General features: G+C 40.5%; 1 protein-coding gene and 1 long non-coding RNA gene across 3 annotated transcripts; one reads left to right on the forward strand and one right to left on the reverse strand.

Moving 5' to 3' along the window:
- Positions 1–1,822: 1,822 nt before the first annotated feature.
- On the reverse strand, positions 1,823–8,648 carry LOC116695274 (uncharacterized). Its single transcript, XR_004333406.1, has 3 exons — positions 8,499–8,648; positions 3,356–3,360; positions 1,823–1,834 (listed from the first exon to the last, which is right to left on the reverse strand). It is a non-coding gene; the product is annotated as an uncharacterized LOC116695274 (long non-coding RNA).
- On the forward strand, positions 4,441–21,994 carry LOC116695271 (putative bifunctional UDP-N-acetylglucosamine transferase and deubiquitinase ALG13). 2 transcript variants are annotated; one of them, XM_032525402.1, is made up of 24 exons: positions 4,441–4,668; positions 7,388–7,471; positions 7,688–7,738; positions 7,821–7,867; positions 8,353–8,425; positions 9,134–9,212; positions 9,302–9,467; positions 9,898–9,961; positions 10,431–10,548; positions 10,837–10,901; positions 12,960–13,060; positions 13,307–13,392; positions 13,617–13,863; positions 14,215–14,316; positions 14,918–15,095; positions 15,658–15,742; positions 16,688–16,723; positions 16,814–16,869; positions 18,466–18,607; positions 19,009–19,049; positions 19,792–19,894; positions 20,492–20,599; positions 21,334–21,775; positions 21,812–21,994. In XM_032525402.1, the coding sequence occupies exons 1-24, from the start codon at positions 4,537–4,539 to the stop codon at positions 21,825–21,827; spliced, it is 2,622 nt and encodes an 873-aa protein (XP_032381293.1). In that variant the 5' UTR covers positions 4,441–4,536; the 3' UTR covers positions 21,828–21,994. The 2 variants fall into 2 exon arrangements, with proteins under 2 accessions (XP_032381293.1, XP_032381294.1); XM_032525403.1 differs by having other exon boundaries at positions 14,218–14,316.
- Positions 21,995–22,607: the final 613 nt, after the last annotated feature.

Consider the following 22,607-nt stretch of genomic DNA (forward strand, 5'->3'; position numbering starts at 1 on the left):
ATATATTTATGCAGTGCTGCCAATTACTGTTATTTGCATCCACTCCAAAAAGTCTGGTTGTCAGGAGAAGGTTGTTGTTTAGTGTCACCTGCATTTGCATCATCATAGCGGCTGATAAAAGCACCTCTGGGCACAAATGCATTATTAGAGGCAAGTTCCTTACAAGATCTTTTTTTTTTTTTTTACATTTTGCGAATACACTGCGATGACACCTCTCTCATGTCTACATGATAAATAAAAAGATAAAGGCAACAGTTATTTAGCTTAAGTTGGCATAAAGACTCTAAACCTCACTATTTATCAGATCTTAATTGCTGAATCAGTACACAGAAAAAGAAAATACAAGTTGTTGCTTTTGAAGTGTTGGTAGGTAGATTTACTAAGCCAGGCTATCTTTTCCCTCCCACTTTCAATGTTTATGCTAACTCTAAATATATATATCTTTTGCATATTTAACACAGACACGAGATGTACTGGCCCTCTGATCCAGCTTGGTCTCACAGAATTCCGTGAAATGATCACGAACTGTTAACGCATTACGTGGTGGTTGCACGGAATGTGTAAAAAGTCTGCGTGGCCACCACGGAAAACAATGCCAATGTAAAGTCAATGAGTCAAGATGACGTAGCATTAGGAGCGACTTTGCTAGCGAGTAGTATGAAAGCCCGAAAATCTGCGTAAGGAGGCTGGTTGGGGTGGTGGATGGGTCAAACACAGGACCTTCACCCGGGAGACTGGGAATTGTGTCCCGCGTTTAATGTTTCCTAAAGTCACTTTCTTCTTTTCCTAAACCCATCCGTGAGCACACCCACAACCTTTTCCTTAACTTAAGGGACCGTGTTCATTTCACGGAAGTCTTCTGCGGGCCCATCACAGAATGTTTTGCGATTCCTTAAAACTGCCGCTGATTTTGAGTTGAGGGGCCATGTTCATTTCCTGGAATTCTGTGAGATCAGGTTGTCTGATCTAAGTATTGGGCTATTTACCCAAAATGTTGAACTATTCCTTTAAAAAATAAAAAGCCATGTTGGTGAAAAGCAGCTGTAAACGGCTATCATGTTTCAAAGTAAGAGGAGCTTGACAAGGTGCGTCATTTTGTCAAATGACTTTTAATATACAGGACTGACGTGATAGTAGCTAATGGGAAAATGAACTAATGATTTTATTTTGTGGATATTTTGTTTTTTTTTAGCTTAAAATGTGTGCAAATAAAGTTATTTTAAGTCTTTGTTATAGCATGACAAATGACCCCACCATGGCTACAGAGAGTGTCACCTACAGACACCTTCTGTTCATCCAAATATATAACACTAGTCCATGTTTCAGTTGATGGGTGATCTCTGAGAGAAATAATATATTTTTTACATGATGATGTGATTCATAATGTCATGTTTTCAGGAATTCACCATCATTACAACTTCAAAAATAGACATTTGGATAAACAAGGTTTTCCAACTGAAGCAGCAATGGTTCGAGGAAGCCCCCTCACATGAGATCACACCGGTCTGGTTCATTTAGGCTCCTTCACAGTCCCAGCATAACAGCAACAACAACAGTAGCAGAAAGGGGAAGGCAGCACAGACAAAAACACACACACACACACACACACACACACACACACACACACAGACACACAAACACACACACAGACACACACACACACACAGCAGTTAAGGACTGCACCATGTTGATTTGACCATAATAAGGAGAGAGACAGAAAGAGAGATAGAGAGACTCAATTTAGTATCGCCATAGCAACAGGGGACTGTGGAGAAATTTGGTTCTCCCTTTTAATCTCTTTTTAAATCATTTTTGAAAAGATGGCTCAGTGACACTGTGTGTGTGTGTGTGTGTGTGTGTGTGTGTGTGTGTGTGTGTGAGAGAGAGAAACACTCTGAGTATGAGAATGAACCTCTACAGTAATTGTGGCATACGTCTTTTTACACACCTTCTTCCCATCACTTACACACACACACACACACACACACACACACACACCCTTCACTTCCTCCTCTTTTGTCAGTGTACAGATTTTCTATCAGCGCTGGCCTTGTCTTCCTCCCTGCACAATGCCACGTTTCAGAATAGCAATCAGCCTGTCTCATTTGGCCCCTGTCTCGTGTACCAGAGAATACTTCTGATCTCAAGTCAAAGGCTGCTCCCTGTGGTCGTCTGGGCGTCCCTTCACAAGGGTAAATCTGATGTCTGAGTGGTTAGATGCTTTGTTGCTACTCAGCTGGTGAAAAGTCAAGATTAAAAACAAACAAAAAAAATCAGCGACACTCACAACAAAGTTGAACTTGAATAATGGATTGGATTGAAATCCAATTTGCATCCGTTGTTGCGTTTCATATCCTCCTCTCTCTTACTCTCCTATCTTTCATCTTCTTCTCTTTTTCCCATTCCTCAGTAAACACATGTCAAGTAATCTTGTTGCAGTACAAATTTGAATGTTCTGCTCGCAGCGATTGAACAAGCAGACAGTTTTGCTGATATGAGCATCCTTGTAACTTCTCAAGGGGCAGCCTTTGTGCTAAACCAGGATGACTCCGTGCCTGTCTCTGGTTTACTAACATAAGACTAATAACATTAACATGATTCAGAAAGATTTAGAAGACATGCATATTCTGAATATGTTTCTCTGTGTGTGTCTCAGTTGCAGGATCGTTGCATCATATTAGAGTTAGAGCTGAGTTCAGACTGACTCACACGCACAGTGGCACCGAAGGTTTCTTTAAATTACAATCTGTTTTAAATTACTGATTAATTACCTGCTGCTTAACACTTCCGTCAGAACAGGAATCTATAGAATGACTCCAGTCAGCCATGAGTCCCCAAACAAGTACTCACAGATTCTTCTTTCTCTGAATTTCTATCAGATTTAGCTTTTTTCAGCCTTTGGAGTTTCAAAAATCCGGGTTGGTCTGTGGCTTCCCTTCTCTTATTTATATCTTCCTATTTAGAACAAAGTCTCTTTTTATGCCGACTTGACATTATGCAGAGGCCAGGGCTGTGCAGCAGCTCTACAGTCCCAGGCCTTGTTAATATTTCACATGGTTAGAAGCCAGAGCAGACGCCGGGTTTTCTCCCAAAAGGAAAATCTTCTCCTCATTTAACCCTTATGTTGTCCTTGGGTCAAATTGACCCGTTTTCAGTTCTTTATTTTCTCACAACAAATGGGCCGTGAAAGTGTCAATATGAATAATATCAAAAAACCTTGGAAAAAAACACCAAAAAACTAAAAAAGCACCCACAACATTGAAAAATTTGGGGAAAAAGTGATAATAATAAGTGACCAAAACTTTTTTTTCCCCATGGTTGACGAGAAGACAACACAAGGGTTAACCTCCGGCACCAAATCTCCATACTAACCAGCCCAGCCACTGGGTTTGAGTAGAGACACACTGATTGTTGCAGCTGTGGCTCCCTTGTTGTTTTCTTCAGCAATGTGCTACACTTCATTGCCATACAATATGACAAACACACAAAATGATCTGCCAGAGAAAGAAGAATGATAAAACTAATGTACCCGCAATTAATTCTTGTTGTCCGGAGTTACCCTCAAGGTTGAAAGCACCTAATTGGAAGTCACATTGGATAAAAGCGTCAGCTAAATGGCAGTTAATGTAATGTAATGTAAAACATGACTGTGTAGGAAACATGGCTGTCACTGCAGAAACAGATACCATGGCCCTGACTAGAGGTCAGCCATGATGACGTTCCAAAACTCTGGTTTAATGAGGAATTCAACACTGAAACAAAACAGGTGGATCCAATTTTGATTCTCTCTTCAACTGGCTGTGATCTAAATGTAAACGACATTAGGCTACTGTGGAAATTCTATTTTCTGTTGTTACATTACACATATAGGGGGGGGGGTACAAGGTATAAACATTGCAGGGTACCCAAACTTTTGCAGATGTCATTTTTTTGTTTTCTGTTGTTTTAAAAGTGTAAATGATGGAAATAAAATCTAACTTTTTGTGACATATTACAAGAATGTCTAATCTGTCTTTTCTTGGTTTCTTTATGCACAAAATACAATTTTTTACCTGGGGTGCCTAAACTTCTGAGCCCCACTGTAGTGGATTATGGATTATTATGTTAAAATTACAACTTTTGTGTTACTGATGTGTCTTTAAACCAATTAATACTTAGAAGATTAACTATTTTGAACTGTTAACAGCTTGATGTTGTTTGTTGGGACCATCATTTAATTTAATTGAGCTACAGGTCAATGCAGTTGCATCATTATTTCTTTATATGCAGGCACTGATTAAATTCAGATACACACTGGTGTAATAGGTTTTATAGGCTGCAGTGTTCGTAAAGTAGTAGGCTACTTCATGCAGAATTGACGTTTGTGATTGTACTGCTCGGCTTACTCCCTTCCGCCGCCAGGTACAGTAAACTGGAAAGGGTGGTGCGCAACGTGGGCGGAGTTAATTTGCACACTGCTGTGAGGGATGCTTGATACAACCGGACAGTTTTTGGCGAGTTAACCGTGCATGTTGCGATTAGTTTCCCGGCGTTGTGATGCAGAAAATAGTGACGGAAAGCCAGAAGAAGTACTTCGTCAACATGGACGAGTACCTGTGCAGTCTGGGCCTCTACAGAAAGAGGGTAGCCCAGGACGCGTCCAGTCTGTTCCGAGCCGTGTCAGAAAAGGTGAGCCGGTACAGGTTAGAGGTCAGCGGACAGGGCGGTAAAAGGCGAGGCTGGAGCCGGGGAGAAGAGAGGGTAGAGCCGGTGAGACGAGAGGGTAGAGCCGGTGAAAGGAGAGGTTAGAGCCGGTGAGAAGAGAGGTTAAACCCGGTGAGAAGAGAAGTTAAAGCCGGTGAGAAGAGAGGTTAAAGCTGGTGAGAGAAGAGGTTAGAGCCGGTGAGAAGAGGGGTTAGAGCCATTGAGAAGAGAGGTTAGAGCCAGTAAGAAAAGAGGTCAGAGCCGGTGAGAGGAGAGGTCAACCACAGGGACGTTTCTAGAACTTGAGGAGCCCTGACCCATTTAACTAAACTGAATGCAATGCAAAACTGGGATTGGCTTGCCCAGTGCATGTTTATTTTAGCTGATCAGTTGGTGTTAGTTAATCAAAATCGCTTATCAAAAGGCTTATCTAATATTTCTAATAGATGTGGTCCAAAACTGTGTGCACATTTAACCCTCATGTTGTCCTTGGGTCAAATTGACCTGTTTCCCTATATCAATGTTCTTTTTAGTTACCCAAAATAACATGATTGATTCCAAACAATGCTCTTTGGCAAGTACAAATCTCTACTTAAATTAATTTTTGGGGTGTCTCATTCAATTTTATAGCATTTGATAAACAAAAACAAGTGCTTTTGAAATAGTGTTGAGTAAAAGTTGACATATTCCAGTCTGTGATTATCCATCAACATCCATTCCTTTATTTTTAGTCTAAATAATTCCTAATTTCTGCTTTTCTTACTCAAATATTAGGTAAAATTTCCTATAAATTAGGTTTTTTTACCATAAATTCCAAAAGATAACTGAAATTAAAGTTAATAAGTTAGTTTTCATGTAATGTTGAAAAGGTCAAAAAAGTGTCAAACATTGAAAAAAAGCATCAAAAGTGTTGAAAAAAGTGAAAAAAACCGTAATAAAAAGTTAAAAACATTGATTATAACTCTTAACAAAAGTTTTGATTTTCAATTTTGACGGGAAGACACACAAGGATTAAAAAATAACTCATCCCATCTGTGTTCTTTGTGATTTGGACGAGTTGGGATATTTTGAGAAAAAATATATAATAGGCTATTACAATAATAATTAGCTGATTGCTCTGCTGATATGGTAGACCCGTTTGGGTTTCTGGTCTCTGACTGAGACAGAGTTTAGGGAAATGGGTGTACGCTGCTATACCTAAAAGGTGGAAAGCCAAAACTACGGCAGAAATACACGGAGCACAAACGCGTCACATCTACCGCAGCATGCCCACAGCACAGCATTGTCCATTAACTGAAGCACAGTGAAATAAGGCAACTTATGATTTTGGGGGTTTACATAGGCTATTGTCTGGTTACATATTTGTCAGTCAACTTTTCAAACTACATTCAGGGCTACACTCAAAACAGTAGGGGCTGAAGCCCTGGCAAAAATTGTCTGAAACTGCATCTGGTCAACTATATTTCAATCAGGAGAGACATGATATATGATATGCAAATGAGGTTTAATGTACAGCTCAATAAAATGTACAAAGTCTTTGGCGATTAGACTCCATCGCTATACGAGTATTCTATATAGGGGTAGAGAACCATCAGACCCCCAGATGGAATCCAGACACCGGTGGTGGAAACAAAGGAGCCCGAAGACCAGACCGAAGGAGGCTCTGGACCAACCAGCAGGAGTAGATGACTGGAGGTGGAAGGGGGGGTTGCCTGCAACAACAGCTAATAGCAAAGGGAGAGACAGATTTTTAAAAGCAGGGTTGTGACTCTGTGATTGGCTCTTGCAATTTGTGTATGATTCCGATTGGTTGAGCAGAAAGGTGAACGCCTCCACCAGCTGATTCCATTTAGGAAGAGAGCATTGATTAAATTAGGTCTTCTTGAAAGAATTCACGCTGAGTTGTATTTAAATCAGGAGAGACAGATATGCAATAGTTGTCCTAATAAATGTACTTTTTGCTGTGTATAACAACTGAATTGATTTAGGAGTGCACTGATTCAAAGTTAGGTCTTCCTGAAAGAATTTACGCTGAGCAACATTAGGATCACAAAGCAGATTGCTCAGTTGTTGCCAGTATTACCGGTATGTTCCTCTGATGAACACAATGGCCTTCTGGCAACAATTGAACTTAAACCTCCTCATTACGTTTTGTGCAGAAAAGTTAAGGTGTCTTTTTTTAACCTAGAATGGAGTTTGGAAAAGCAGTTGCTAACTTAAAAGTGAGTTAAAAGTTGCCCACCATGGATCAAAATAAGTTTTTCTCTACTCTACCAAATGTGTGTGTGTGTCAGTGTGAGTGTGTCAGTGTGAGTGAGAGTGAGAGAGAGAGAGAGAGAGGACCACCACCTGAAGACTGTTGTATTAAGTCAGATCACCAGTGAAACCAGTAGGCTTAATAAGACGTATTGTCAGTAAATCCTGCTTGATAATACAGGTTTGAATAAGTCTGACCTCAGTTACCACCTCAGATTCCTTTGAAAAACTTCATTTTAAATTGTTAAGTAAACTTGCTTCATTTTTACTGAGTTCTAAGTTAAAGTGAGCAGTCAGAGAGCAGCTCTTCTCCCATTTCCAGTCACTGTCACTACACCTTCCAAAAATGGCAAAAGTTCAAAAAATTTAAAAAACCTAAAAAAGAACAAAAACTATCAATGTTGTCAAAATTAAGCGATCATATTTACTTAATAATGTGTGTGTGTAGTTGTATTACTCTCAGAACTACCATCAGAAGATCCGTCAGGACTGCGCCAATTTCATGCAAGCCACCAGATGCAACTTTGAACCGGTGAGTTACCAATCGATCGACCAGAGCAGATGTTGACTTTTCAGTTCTGAAACTATGTTTTCAGCCCGATGTCCTACATAACCACTGACCAGGCTCTAACCGGTCAGTTGACAGACACTGACTACTCACTGAGGCAACAAAGTGTAAAAATAAAATAAAATAAATCAGAATATATAACAGGCAGGTTGTTTTTAGCATGTCTGTTTTTTCTTTCAGTTTGTTGAAGGTTCATTTGAGAAATATCTGGAGCGTCTGGAGGACCCCAAGGTGAGCTGCTGTAAACCTTTGACCCTTTGGTCCACACAGTAACAGTGTCTAACAGTGTGTGACAGTGAGTGTGTGTTTTCAGGAGACAGTGGGTCAGGTGGAGATCAAGGCGCTTTCTCAGCTCTACAGGTGAGATGCCGACTGCAGACTAAAAACTACATGAACAGCGTTCAGTATAGTCACACAAGAAGTGTAGTCTGTTTACTACAGCTAATAAGAGTCTGCTACCTAAGTGCTTGTCGTCATCCATTTTTGGCTTAAAATGGGCTCGCCTCCGACCTCGGCTCTTTGCTGCATGTCATTCCCCCTCTCTTTGCCCTTTCATAGCTTCAGCCAGCCTAAAATGCCCCAAAAAATTATCTTAAAAAAAATTAAGGAACTGGATCCAAACTAGAGAGAAGCTACTGCACCTGCTGGGTTTATTAAATTTGACAAACATTATTATAGATGTAAAGGTTCCAGTCAGAATGTGCCAGGTTATACAGGCAGGTGTTTGTTCCAGCAGGTGTTACATTTGGATTTGGTTTGTCAGAGTCTGAAACTGAATCCAGGTGGACGTTTTTGAATTTGACATATGGCACAAAAGTTAAAAGAAGTCTGATGTGTGTGTGTAGGCATTGTTTCCTGATCTATCGTTACCCAGGGGAACCTGCTATGGTGATCTCAGAGGACAACTTTGTTGACAAGGTAAGCTGACCAGCAGGATGTTTGACTGAGGAAGGAGTATCTGTAAAAGTAGTATATACATACATATATGAACGAGAGATGTTCCATACCAGTATCGGTATCGCCTCCAATACCGCCTAAAACGCTAGTATCGGTATTGGGAAGTACTGGAGTTTATGCACCAATCTGATACCACATAATAAAGCCCTGAAAAAAATCTACGTTAAAGTAGTTTATTTTTTTTATTTTTCTGTTATAACTGGCTGTCAAACTAGATGATAATAAAAGAAAGTTCTGTGGAATTCATTGTTTGAGAGTTTAACCTGAGCCAGACCAACAACAAATCATATCACATCCATACTGGGATAGTAATATACAGCTGTTAAAACATAATAAAATATATGACACTGGTATCGGATCAGTACTCGTTATCGGCCGATAAGTTCAGGTGTCAGAATGGACATCAGGTATTAAAAACGGTATCGGACCATCTCTAATTTGAACAGTGACATACAGGAGATGTACATCAAACTTGATATCTATCAAAACAATTAAGGACTCACCTTGGACTTTGAGAAACTGGGATGGACATTTTTCACAATTATCTGACATTTTATACACCAAACAATTGATCGAGAAAAACCCCAGCAGATTAATCCATAATGACAATATTTGTTAGTTGAAGCCCTTGTCAGTACTGACCGTCCGTCTCTGTGAACGTCCGTCTAGGTGACCCTGTGTGCCTCCAACAATCACTATGACATCATTTACCCGAGGAGTTACCTTGCCTCTGCTGCTCTCTGTCAGTGTGAGTAATGATCAGCGATTGGTGGATCAGGGTGGGAGAGTGGGTGTAATGTTTGTGTGTATAATGTGTGGGTGTGTGTGTTTGCGTAGCTATTCTCTATGAGCTGCTCTACACTAAGGTGTTCGGGTTTGAGGAGGTGGAGCTCTGTGACGCCATGGAGGCCTTCAGGATCGGAGGTCGTTGCTATAGAAACAGACCATCCATGTGTAGGGATGTCGACTTTGGCTGCGACACACCTGAGGACCTATGTCACAGGTACGCGCACACACAACCACACACGCACTTTAATATTCATCTGTGATTCTCATTCACCAACTTCGAAACTCATGATACGACTGACTGACATCATGAAACAGACTGCTGTTGATCCCACTAACGTTATGTAACAGTAGAGGGCAAGCAGCACCTGTAGACGCGAGTAAATCCCGGTAGTTATGACTTCATATCTACCAACAATCTGCTGCGTAACGTAATAAGATCCTGTTAGTTATTACAAAAAAAAAATATTGCTGATCAAAACTTGTTATACACAGTTGTTCACAGTGTTTACTGAGTCAGATGGTAATCAGATCTTTCACACAAATCTTTCACAATCTTGCACATAAACTTCACCTGTACAATAACATCATGTTGTACTCTTACTTCTATTGGGAAAAGTCACAGGTGTGTTTGTTTCATGCTTTAGGGAAGAGTCGAAGTCAGGTGGAGCTTCAGAGAAGAAGCTCGAAGCTGTGATATATGACTCAAAGGTGAGAGCGAGGCACGTGTAAATGTTTTTCTACCTCCTAATGTGACTCATTAAGATCCTGTCACCTTTACATAAGGGCATAATTCATCACTTGAATAGTTTAGAATCAACCAATTTGGCAACATGTTGCATACACTGGGAACAGTTAGATTTTAATTAAATCAACAATAGAACAAACAATAGAAAGATTAAGTCTAAATCTGGCGTATCAATAATATATAATTCTATGTATTTTTGCCAAATTACCACTGCATGGTATGGCTATGCACAACAACTCAGGTAATTTTCTCGACCGAGGTGATAACAAAAAAGTACCATCCATAAAAAGTACCAACCACAAGCTTTCGCCAAAAGATTCCAAGTGAGTCAAGTGGATCTGTTCCGTGCCATGCAGTGGAAATGGGCCATTACATTATTTTACCCAACCATTAAACCTGCATTGATCCCAACCTTATACTTTTATTGGTCAGCCTCCTGAAGAAGCCCCGCCCTCCTCCAGACTGTCTCTTCCTTACAAGGTCATGAAGTCTCTGGATGGAAAACGTTACAGAAACCTTGAGTTTGATGTCTGGCTGGACACCTGCAAAGGTAACACACAGAATCCTGAAGCAGAACTTCAATGAAAACTTTAATGAAGTCAGTTTAAAATAAGATTGTTTTGTTATTTTTAAGTTGACACACATCAGTTTTAAGGTTATAACTTTCAAAATATTAATAAACAACCTTCCTATTGTTTTATATAACTGACTGTAAATCATGGTGTTTCAGATTAGTAACAGGTGTGTAATCTGGCTACAGTGACTGGTACTAAAATGCTATTATTAATAATCTTATCACTGTGACGCTGTATAACTGAAGTCTGTGTGTGACTGACAGAGATGCAGAAGACCAACTACATGGTGTTTGAAGGGAGGCAGTACTTCCTGGGAGACAAGTGTCAGGTAACAGAACACTTCACAACACTGACAGCAATAATACTTCAACTACTGGTACTAATACTGCATCAGGCTAAATACTGCTTGTATCAAACGGTCAAACATCACTGACTTCATTTTGAACTCAGTGTAGAGCTCAAACAGCAGACAACTAAGATGCAGGTCCTCTTTATGGTGGCCTTACAGGGACATACTCCTTTCATCAGTCTGCATGTAGGCGAACATTGAACTAAATATGTTTGCATAACGGAGTACATCCAACCACTTCAGACAGACAAAAAATACCAATAAGTTTAAAACATTTAAGAAAACAGAAGGAAAAGATCGGATTGGGCTTTGTTCCGAAACATATGTTATTGAAATTTTCTATAAAAGGTTGTGACATTAAGTCAAACTTATTTACATTTCATCTCAGTAAAACATCAATGTTTTCTAGCTGCATCACATCTTCCAACAGGACTTCTATAAGCTAACAGTCAGGTTTACTGAAGAGAACGTTTAGCAAAGTTTCGGCGCGCTACTTGCAGGTTCACATAATGCATTGTTGACATGTTTGGTGTGTGGGCTTGGGATATTAAAATTAATCATTGCATTGATGCAGTGACAGAAAACAATTGATTACTGCCTACTGATGTTGCTTGTTGATTTTCCATTTGCTGCTCTTTCTGTGTCGGCCTTTTGTTTGTGTTTAGACTCCTCTACATTCAGGAAGTGTCCTTTTAAAAAGCAGATTCCAAAAAAAAGGGGTCATTCATATATATCTGACTGCTTGAATTTGTTGATGAAAACCATGTGGAGCAATATATAATAAAATTGAGGTTAGGTAAAATAAAATGCATGTGACACAACGTGATACATTGTGATGTCAATGAAATCAATTTGAATCATTGACAGGATAATTGCAATTGAATCTTGAGAGCAGTGAAGATTCACATTGCTAGTGTGGCCTTCTTTGGAATGTACAGTCACACATAACACTCTCTATGAGTTGTTTCACTGTGACGTTTATGTCTACCTGCAGAAGCATTTATCCAAGGATTTCAGTTTCAGCTGTACTAAGAGCTAAATGCTAACGTCTGCGTGTTTGCTACAGCTGAACCAGAAAACTGAAGCCTCTCCAGGGTTATGCTCAAAGAAAAACAAAAGCTGCTGCAGCATAATTGAATTTATATTCTTTTTTAAGATTGACAGACAATATGTAAACTTCACAAAAGAACAGTATGCTGCTTAAAAAAAGTCAAATGGAAATTAATCTAATGGTTTGATTTGTTGCTTTTCAGCCTCCAGCAATGCACGGCAGCTTTATTTGTATAGCCCCTTTCAGCAACAGGGCAATTCAAAGAACATTAAAGAGCAGTTAAAAACGATTGAAAAATGTAAAACCGATAAAATATGAGAATAAAATGTCCAGTGTACTATAAGAAATAATCAATTATTTAAAGAATGGCAACATCAAGGATTATATCTCCAACCTGGCCTGGGAAAACCTCGGGATCCCCCAGTTGGAGCTGGTTTATGTGGGTTGGGAAAGGGAAGTTTGGGGTCCCCTGCTGGAGCTGCTCCCCCCGCAACCCAATACCGGATAAGCAGGCAAAGATGGATGGAACTTAAAAAAAAAAAAGGTCTTCAGCCTTGATTTTAAAAAACTGAGAGCTTGTTCCAGATATGTGGAGCATAGAAACTGAGCGCTGCTTCTCCCTGTTTAGTTCTGACTCAGGGGACAGAAAGCAGACCTGTCCCAGATGACCTGAGAGGTCTGGGTGGTTCCCAGTGTAGCAGCAGATCAGAAATGTAGTTTGGCCCTAAACCGTTTCGGGATTTATAAACCAGCTAAATTATTTTGAAGTAATTTCTTTGAGGCACAGTAAGCCAGTGTAAAGACTTCAGAACTTGAGTGATGTGAGCCACTCTCCTGGTCTTAGTGAGGGCTCGAGCAGCAGCGTTCTGAACCACCTGCATCTGTTTAATTTTTTTTTTTTTTTTAAGGAGACCTGTAAAGACACCGTTAAAAGAGCATGGACATGTTATCAGGTGTCTCTATAGTTACCTGTGGGTTTGTTTCAGGCGCGTCTAGAGCCGCTGGGGAAGTACTTCAACGGCTTCATCCAGGAAGTAGGAACACAGCCATCAGCCGTCACCGTCTTCATTGAGGAGCTGGCAGAGAAGTAACACATAGAATCTAACCGGATACTAACTTTATCCCTCAAACAGCCCTTAGAAGAAATCAAACTAAATTGTATTTACGTTAAACTGATCCTCACAAAGAAGCCTAGCAGTGGTTTTAGATGAAGTTGTCACAGTTTGGGTTGTTGTAAAAATGTGTAGTCAGTGAACCAGATCAGATTTTTAGCAGGAGAGTTACAACAGCTACAGTTTATCTTTAATGTTTAACATTTCCCTCTCTGTCTCAGACACCTGGTTCCTCTGTCTGATCTAATACTAGTAAAACCAGTTTCTGCCTGGAACGTTGCTGATCCCACCAGAAAAGGAGACCTGGGTAAATGTACACTGAGATGCCGTTTCTGTTCAGCTCCTTCATTCTCCTCTGAAGATGTATTTTCTTCTTCATATTCCTCATACCTTCTGGACTTGGTTTGACTCAGCTCTTCTGGGTGTAATAATTGATAACCAAATAAGTTTCACTGAAAACTGTAATGACCTCCTGACTATTGTAACGCCTTCCTGACCACTGTCGCCCTGTCCCTTTCTGTTTCTTATCAGACTCGGATTCTCGTGGTCAGCGACGTCACCGCCATCGGTTCTTCAGGAAGTCTTGCGGAATGAAAGGGGCAAAGCTGCTGATGCCGCCACCATTCTACTATAGAGGCCCGGATCCCTTCGCCCTGCCGCCACGCTTCCAGACCGACCCGCCCCATCCTCTGTCACCAGGAGCCATAACCTACGAGCCTTACTCCCCCCTACACCATCACCACCACCCAACCAGACCTCCTCGCAACAGAGCCTCCAGGTGGGTCTTTATACCAGTCCCAACATCAAAAAAATCAGAGCTTATTGAAAAATATTTGGATCCACACAAACTCTTTTTTTCTTGGACAGATAATGTGTTGATCTGGACAGGTGCATCTTTTTTGTCCAAGCTTATAACTTTTTTCTAACTAAATAGATATTCAGTTTGTTGTGATATAAATTTGAAAAAACAGATTTGATTGATTGATTGATTGATTGATTGATTGATAGATAGATACATAACGTGTGTGTGTGTGTGTGTGTGTGTGTGTGTGTGTGTGTGTGTGTGTGTGGGTGTGTGTGTGTGTGTGTGTGTGTGTGTGTGTGTGTGTGTGTCATGGATTCCGGTCAGAAGGTCCACACGTTTTCTGAGCCGCCACCTAATTGGTCCACAGTTGACCTATTACCACCCTGGCAGACGATATTACCACGACTACGAGAACTATGCCTTCAGGTCTAAACAAAAACACAAAGCTGCAAGTTTTTCAGTGATTTCTTGTTTCTGAAGTTTCCCTGTTGGTCTAGTTGTTGGTTTAGTTCACTCTGGTTAAGGGTAAAGTACTAATCAACTATTAAAATGATTGACTTTTTGATGTTACCGAACGTCCATTATGTCCAAGACTTGCCAAATAAGTTGCTACAAAGCTAATTAAGATCCACACAACTCTCTCTGTATTTGTCAGTATGGCTATGTTCAGAAGATTGTGGCGTCCAATGACTTTTCCGTGCAGACACTCGAGTGAAGATAATTACCTATTCTGAAAAGTCCATCATGTTTTTTTAATCCTATGTGTCCTCCTTGCTTGTATTAATAAGATAAAGTAGGTCTCCTTACATGACACAGTGTAACCACAACAACTTACACTTGTATATGAATATCTTCGTTTAATGTCACATCTAACAACATGGCATTATTTCACAGAGCTTGTCCAGTTGATCTCTAAGACCAATTTATAATGAATGGGTAGATTTACCAGTAGTGTTTCCGTACTGAAGTAATGAGCATCAGATCAGTTGGGTGCTTTTGGTTTATTTGTTTTCATTTTTTTTTTCAGTCGAAGCCGGCGTCTGATGCTGAATAAAAAGTGTCAGTTTGGTTTCCCTGAAGAGACAGTGGAGGAACCGACTTATCAGGATGCAACCATGGCATACTACCAGCTGGACGAGACCAGTGATGCCGTCTTCTCTCCGGTGCCGGTGAGACGACCAAAACTACAAGAACCAGATGATACAGTAAAGGATTAACTTGCCCAGGAATTATTATTCTTATTATTATAACCTTTATTTATTCTGGGAGGCCCTTTGAGAGCAAGCTCTCTTTTCCAATGATGCCCTGAGTACAGCGCAAATAAAAAGAAATAAGACTCTTTTTAGACTCTGACTTTAGACACTTGAACTTTGTGGTCCCTATCTTGCTCCCGGTGCAGGTACAAACACACCTGGTTTTTAAAGGGAATGGGAGATGGCACTGTCATTGGTTTATTGCATGTTACGCCTAAAATGAAGACCCTAAGTACAACCCTTTTGAACCATGCGCCTGGTGCACAGACCCTTTTTTCCACCTTCAAACTAACAAAAGTGGATTTGGTCCTAAACGCACATGTGGCATGCGCTTCACGCCATGCGCTTAGATGGTTAAAAAAGGGCCCTGAGACTCACTGAAGGTTCGGACTCGATCCAGAGACATGTGACTCGGACCTGGGACTGTTATAAACACTGACATAGTAACAGTGTCATGATAGTATACAAACATGTTCTATTTACCTAATGTAATAAAATGTGGCTCCTCCCTCAGGACCCGGTTGTGGCACCTCCCTCCATGGGAGCCCTGCCCCCTCAACCTGAAAACACCCCGGTCTGTTCGTCAGAGGAGGACCCGGGTGAGGAAGAATAAAAAAAAAAAAAATTGATTGATACTGATTTTACAGTATATGTGTGTTTTAATCATATTATAGTCTAAACAATTCTCTCACTCTATCTGTTCTATGACACAAATGCTGATTTCATTAGCCGTATTTTCCGGAGTATAAGTCTCATGAGTCAAAAAATGTGTCATGAAGACGAAAAAAACATATAAGTCACACTGGACTATAAGTCACATTTATTTAGAAATTTATGTCAGAAAATCCAAGACCAAGAACAGACATTTAATCTGGAAAGGCAGTTTATTTTAATATTGTTTTTGTCCGGCATGTTAGCGTAACACACAAGTTATTCAACTATACAATAGCACACAGAACAACAGGCTGAATAGGTGTCTGGCATGTTTACGTAACACATTAACAGTTATTCAACTACACAATATCACACAGAACAACTACCAGGGCGTAGAGACGTATCTGCACCGTTGACCTCTCCCGGCAGTACGTTGTTCAAACACCCATCTGTGGGCTCGTTCATCCAGGTGTGGCCATCTTGCTTTTAGCCCGCTGTTAGCTTTCTTTGTTTTTTTCATTGCAGTAAGAGTAACCCTCACAAGTTACTTACTCACTCAAAACTTTCTGCTGCACAATTGCCATTTTTGGCTGCATATTTTCTACCTGCAGTTTGTAATCTGCAGACATGGATTTTTGTTTTGGGGGGCAAAACTGAAAAAAACTATGATCGAACACTTATGTTTTTTTAATCACTGTTTCAGTAACTCAAAAATTCCATTATATTTCAATATAAAAACTTTCCAGTAACTCCACGGGCATAGTTTCTCACTCCTCGGATAGGCTTTTATTGTGAGAGATTATGCTGAATGTTTCATTGATGGTACTTGGTTAGGTTTTTACAGTAGTTCTGTAAACATCTGATATGACTTATGTGTTTGTTTTTGTCAGCTGAGTACACAGACGAGTACATCTACTTTACTCAGGGTGAGTAACCATATCTGTTTGTGGAGAGTCTTTAGAAAGAGCCAACCCTCCAACGGAAGTGACTGATGTCTGAATGTGAACCGTTTTTAGAGCAGAGATTCCAGCCCTCAGGTGTTTACACTGCTGATGAGCCCTCCACAGATCAGGTAACATACCCAACCTCTGACCTGCTAGAAATCACCGTAGATCTGTTGTGGTTAATAGGGATTTAATCAAAATAATATTGGGTTTGGTTTGCAAGTTTGTTGAGCCACATTAAGGCATTTTAAATACTCCATCACATAAACCAAAATGAACAGACAAACAAGAAATGAGATTATCCCTTCCTCTCATGATCATTTATTTGTTAATAAAATATTAGTGATTTAAGGAACTCCGGATGACAGGAATGTCAAATGGGAAGTTATTTATAATTTTATATCTTGAGATCTGTCTAAAATCCATCCATCCATCTTCGTCCACTCATCCGGTGTCAGGTCGCGAGGGCAGCAGCTCCAGCAGGCTGTCTAAAGCTGTCAAAGATATTTAGGAGCTGGGGACATTCTTGAGAAAGAGCGGTGTATTATCGGCATACAGTGGCAATTGATTTGGTGGCAGCAGGACAGCTCTCTACATGTGACCCTATAAACGTCCTGTACCAAAAACCACAGTGTGCGTCATCACACAGCTAAAGAGCGCGGGTCAAAGTTTCAAACAAATGTTCTTCATTGATCTGTCTAATCTCTGCCATTGCAAAATATCATTCAGTGAAGCCAGATCAGTAAAATCAGGTCCTGATGTGTTTCTCTCTGTAGTTTCTGTGGTTTCCACAATGGAAGGACACAGCAAGTCACGGGGGCAACATGATAAAGTTTGAACCATCACAACCTGAATGCAGCGACAAAGAGCTGTTTGCACATTTCAAACGATGGATGCTCGCTGTTTAAGAAACAACTTAATGACCATTATCAGTACTAACGTTCAATTAATAGGCTCTCATTATCTTAATCAAAACAGAAGCTGTGTTCAAAAGCATTCCCTCATTCACTCACTCTTTTTTTTCCCTATTGTATATTGTGTTTATGAAATAGTGAACTATATAGGGAACAACCAAACATGATTTTGGACACTTACTGAAAACGTTGTTCATTGTCGCGTCAGTACCTGCGCCGATTCTTTTTATGATGAAGGCGCACGCCCAGCATTATGTAAACAAACGGGTATGCTGGAAACACTTCCAATAAGTCCCTAAAACAAACCAAGCACTCAGGGGGATAGTAAAAGGTTGTGTATATAGTTTGCATGTTACATTTACACGGTTTAGAAACGAAAGCCCGCTCCATTTTTCATTTTCAGTTTTTGTGGGTGCTTCTTCTTCTCTTCAGTTGCGTTACATTATGGTATACAGAAAATAAAATGTAGGGTACATTGTATGTTCACTGTGCATTGTGGTTTTTTACAGTCTAGATTGTGAAGGAAATTAACCACGGAGAATTTGAACACCACTACAAAATGGCAAATACTATATAATGCACTATTTTCCTGATAGTTATTATGCCAGGGATCCAATCAAGCAGCGGCACAGTCACTGTGTGTGTGTGTGTGTGTGTGTGTGTGTGTGTGTGTGTGTGTGTGTGTGTGTGTGTGTGTGTGTGTGTGTGTGTGTGTGTGTGTGTGTGTGTGTGTGTGTGTGTGTGTGTGTGTGTGTGTGTGTGTGTGTGTGTGTGTGTGTGTGTGTGTGTGTGTGTGTGTGTGTGTTTCAGGTAGAGAAGCCATTAGAGGCCACCTGCTCTTCACCCTCCTCATCCTCCTGCTCCCCGTCTTCTGAGTTGGGTGAGGTTCGCAGCACTGTGGAAGTTCCGCCCCCTTACTCCTACGCCCCTAACGGCAGTGATTTACCCCAAGGTCAGAGGTCAACAACATAAACAAAGTGTCTCACTTCCTGCTGCATTTTATTGTCACACTTCTTGTCTTTATTATTATTATTATTATACATTTTATAAAAGATTGAGTATAAACTAGGGCAAAAAATGAACGTTTCAATGAGATATGGCTCTATGTAGTACAGTTTTTTTCTTTGTACCTTTGATCTTTGGTTGGGCTTTTTTAGCTCTGTTTTAACAGCACATGACCAGTTTACAGTTACATATCATAAAGTTTAAAGTTTAAAAGACAATGCATATGTTCTTTGTACCTGGCAACAAAGGGCTATTTCTCTCTATCATTCTCCAACATGGTGGCATTGTGTGTGTGTGTGTGTGTGTCTGTGTGTGTGTGTGTGTGTGTGTGTGTGTGTCTGTGTGCAGACTGCAGAGTCCTCCAGTATTACTTCAACTTAGGACTCCAGGTGAGAAAATAAGTTGCTGTTTGATTCGTTTCTCGTCCCTAACCCAAGTAGTTTGTAGAAGAAAAAACTCAAATTGCAACATTATAGAAATGTACTATGTAGTAAAATAAAAACAATACAAAGATGAGTGTATGAAAAGGTTGAAGAATAGATAACGGAGTCCTTTCCAAGTCAAACTAAACCGTTTTCATTTTTTAAATGTAGGATGTTCCTCAAAGTCTTGACTGTGACTCCTTAAATATTTATTTAACTTTCAAATACCCTTTATCTGTGACATGTGTTTTTTTCTCTATGTATTAATATATTCATTCAGTGTTATTCAGAATGGTTCTTTTTTTTAAGATTATTTTTCATACAACACATATCACAACTGAGCTAACTTTAGCCCCCGTTCATTTTCTATGGGACATATTTTTTGTGTAAAATTACAAACGCTAACAGCATCTGAACCCATGCTACTGTAACTCTTCAGAAGAGCACCAATTTTATTACTGAGCTGAGAAAGTGTCTGATCACTAAGAACGAACATTTATTTTACTGCCGATCATTGTGCCACTTATTATTTGAAGAATTATCTGAAATAAAACATGTCAGATTAATAGTGAAAAATGCCTTCCATCATTTACACATTTTAAAATAAGTGACGTATGAGTGTGTCTCAGCAGTTTACCTTTTTAATTATCAGGTGGGAATCAGCTGCAGTTGTAGTCAGCTCTGAACTCCCCCTACCATTCTTTCACAGTGGTACCATCATCAGCAGCAGGTGTACCATGCCAACTCACAGGAGGCACCCTACCCCTACCAGCACTACACCCCCTATCTGAGCCAGGAACCGCCTCTGCATGGTAAGGCCTACGCCCTCTCTGATTGGCTGCTGGGTGAAAGAGGCGAGCTCTGAGCCGTCTCAGCCTGTGATCTGAGTGTGCGTTCACTACTTAAAAGTGAGGATGTGTTCATCTTGATTGACAGATGCAGATTTAGTCATTTCACCAAGAGTTTGAACTCTCAGCTTTGTATTACATAATTAAAAAGTGAGTTAGTTAGTAAGTGAGATAGTAGTCTGGATCATTTCCAGGAGTTAACTTTATTTAAAATTGTATGTGGCGTTTTCTTTTGTGGGGTGCAAATCTTTGACCAAAACAAGTTCCATCCCGAGACCATTTTGCAGAGCCACCGTTGATGTCTGCAAAGCCTAAGACGATGGTAATTGGTTCAAAGAAATGTAAACAACGCAAAGTGTTTTTTCCTCCTATCCCAGAAATGTATGTGTGGTGTAGCCAGACCTTACTCCACAGCGCTCTGGCAATGCAAGAATATTGAGGTAGTTAGTTAGTAAGTGAGTTAGTTAGTTAATAAGTTAGTTAAAAATGGTCTACCTATCAGAAAGCACAACTACTCCTTCCTGTAGACAATCTGACCCTAATCTGGTCTTCTGCCCCCAGCTGCCCCTCCTTCATACCCCGAGACAACTCAAGACCTCAATCAGCCACCCTCTTCTTACCCAGAATCCACCAAGGCAGAAGATGGACACACAGCAGGACACAGCAGTGGTTAGTACGATGGCCGCCTTATAGCTACACAGTGACTGTGTGTTGAAATGAAGTGTGTGCTTCTAAACTAATTTTCCCTCAGTTTTCTGATCTTCACATACATGTATAATAACATATATAAAATATTACAAAACATATTCCTAACAAGTTAGACTTAGATAGTTAGTTAGATACTTTTTTTTTTTGGTTTATTTGTTTTCTGGTGTATTTTTTAACGCTATAAAGACCGTTGATGTGCTTGCGTCACTCCCCTACCCCTCCTACCAGTTCCTATGGCCACTTGGCCAGTGCAAATGGAAAACCGGTTTTGGGGGAGAGTAGTTAGAACTATTTAGAAGTGGAATATTCCTATAACTACGTTCCTGCAACTACCTGGTCGGAAAGCGGCTCATGTGTACTAAACATCCCTTGTTGGCCAACATGTTGGCATTGTCTATACTACTAGGTACTTATAGTTTATTGACTGGATTAAATAGACTAGACTTAAACTAAAATTAAAGCAAGCCGCCAAAAACAACAATTTACTAAAGGCTTTATGCTACTTTTAAAACATGTCTAGTAGAACTCCTCAACACCTTGAAACACACTGAGGTGAAAATCTCTGCCGTTCCTCAAAGTATAAAGAAATATATAATGATCTATGATCTTAAATTGACTGTGTGAATACTTTCAAAAGTAGCTATGTCTCCTTTCAGATTCTGTGTTTTCATTTGTTTTGTGTCATCCATCATCAGGCCCCGCTCCCTCCTTTGAAGCCTCCTCCTCCACCATCAGCCCTGCCCCTCCAGACTCCACCCCCTCCTCTGCTTTCCCATACCCATATCAACCACCCCCCCCACCTCTTCCAATGCTGCACCTGCCATATGAAGCTCCGCCCACAGCAACCTACCTGCCTACCGCCCCTCCTACTCTGGCTTTCTCTGCTCATCTTGACCGGGCCCACCTCACCCATCATTCCTCTTACCACGCCTGCCTCCCCCACTCCACCCACTGGGGGGCCCTACAGACCCGAGGCCACGCCACACGGGTCTACTGCCCTGCCCCCAACCCCTACCACTGGGGGGCGCTACAGACCAGAGGCCATACCACACAAGTCTACTGCCCCGGCCCAAACCCCTCCCATGTTGTTGGTTACAACAGAGTCCCACCATCCCACCACATGGCCACACACTACATCTCCCCGCCCCACCCCCAAATGGCCACACACTACACTCCTCCCAGCATCTAACACATGCAACATACCTCACTCATTAGCTAAAGGCTAACAACTCCATTTGTGTTCAATGAGCATTGCTAACAAGTCCTCCAAACAAGTTCCTGCTAATGTGGAACCTTAACAAAATTGAGAAAATTTCAAAATATAATTTTTAAAAAATGAAATTTGAGAACTAAAAACAAAGACTAGAAAAAGTTTTGAAGTTGTAATACATGTTTATAAAAAAAAAGGGGACGGACAAAAAATCACAGTTTTGGCATGTAAGCTTCACATTTAAAATTAGTAAGAAAGTAAGAATCAGCAAACAGAGTTCAGCACATACTAAATTTTCTACACATTCTGCATGTTTTGTACTAAAAGTTAGCTTGTTGCTAAGTATCCTTTTTTGTCAACAGTTAAGTATATAGCACGTCTGCCTCAGAATCACTTCCTGTTCAAAACGTTACATTTTTGGACACTTGTTAAGTTGTGTTAATTGTTTAACTCGTTAATGAGCAGCTCGTTAAAGTGGGATGAATGACACCTTGCTGTTAACACAGCAACCCGGGTGACAGCGTCCTCGGTTGCCACAGTGATGACTGTGGAGCACGGCAACCAAGTCACTGCGGCCGCCCGACAAGACCTAATGTCAGATTTATTTATTTTTTAAATGATCAAGAATATATCTTTTACAAGTTAGCCAGCCAATCAGAGAGAGAGGCGGGGCTGCAGGCTAGGCATGATCAGTCTGTATTATGTTTTGTATTATGTTCAAACTAGCGGTTTATTTTTGTTACTGCGTAAATAAAGTTT

Source organism: Etheostoma spectabile, chromosome 9, assembly GCF_008692095.1.
Source record: "Etheostoma spectabile isolate EspeVRDwgs_2016 chromosome 9, UIUC_Espe_1.0, whole genome shotgun sequence".
Taxonomy (NCBI): Eukaryota; Metazoa; Chordata; class Actinopteri; order Perciformes; family Percidae; genus Etheostoma; species Etheostoma spectabile.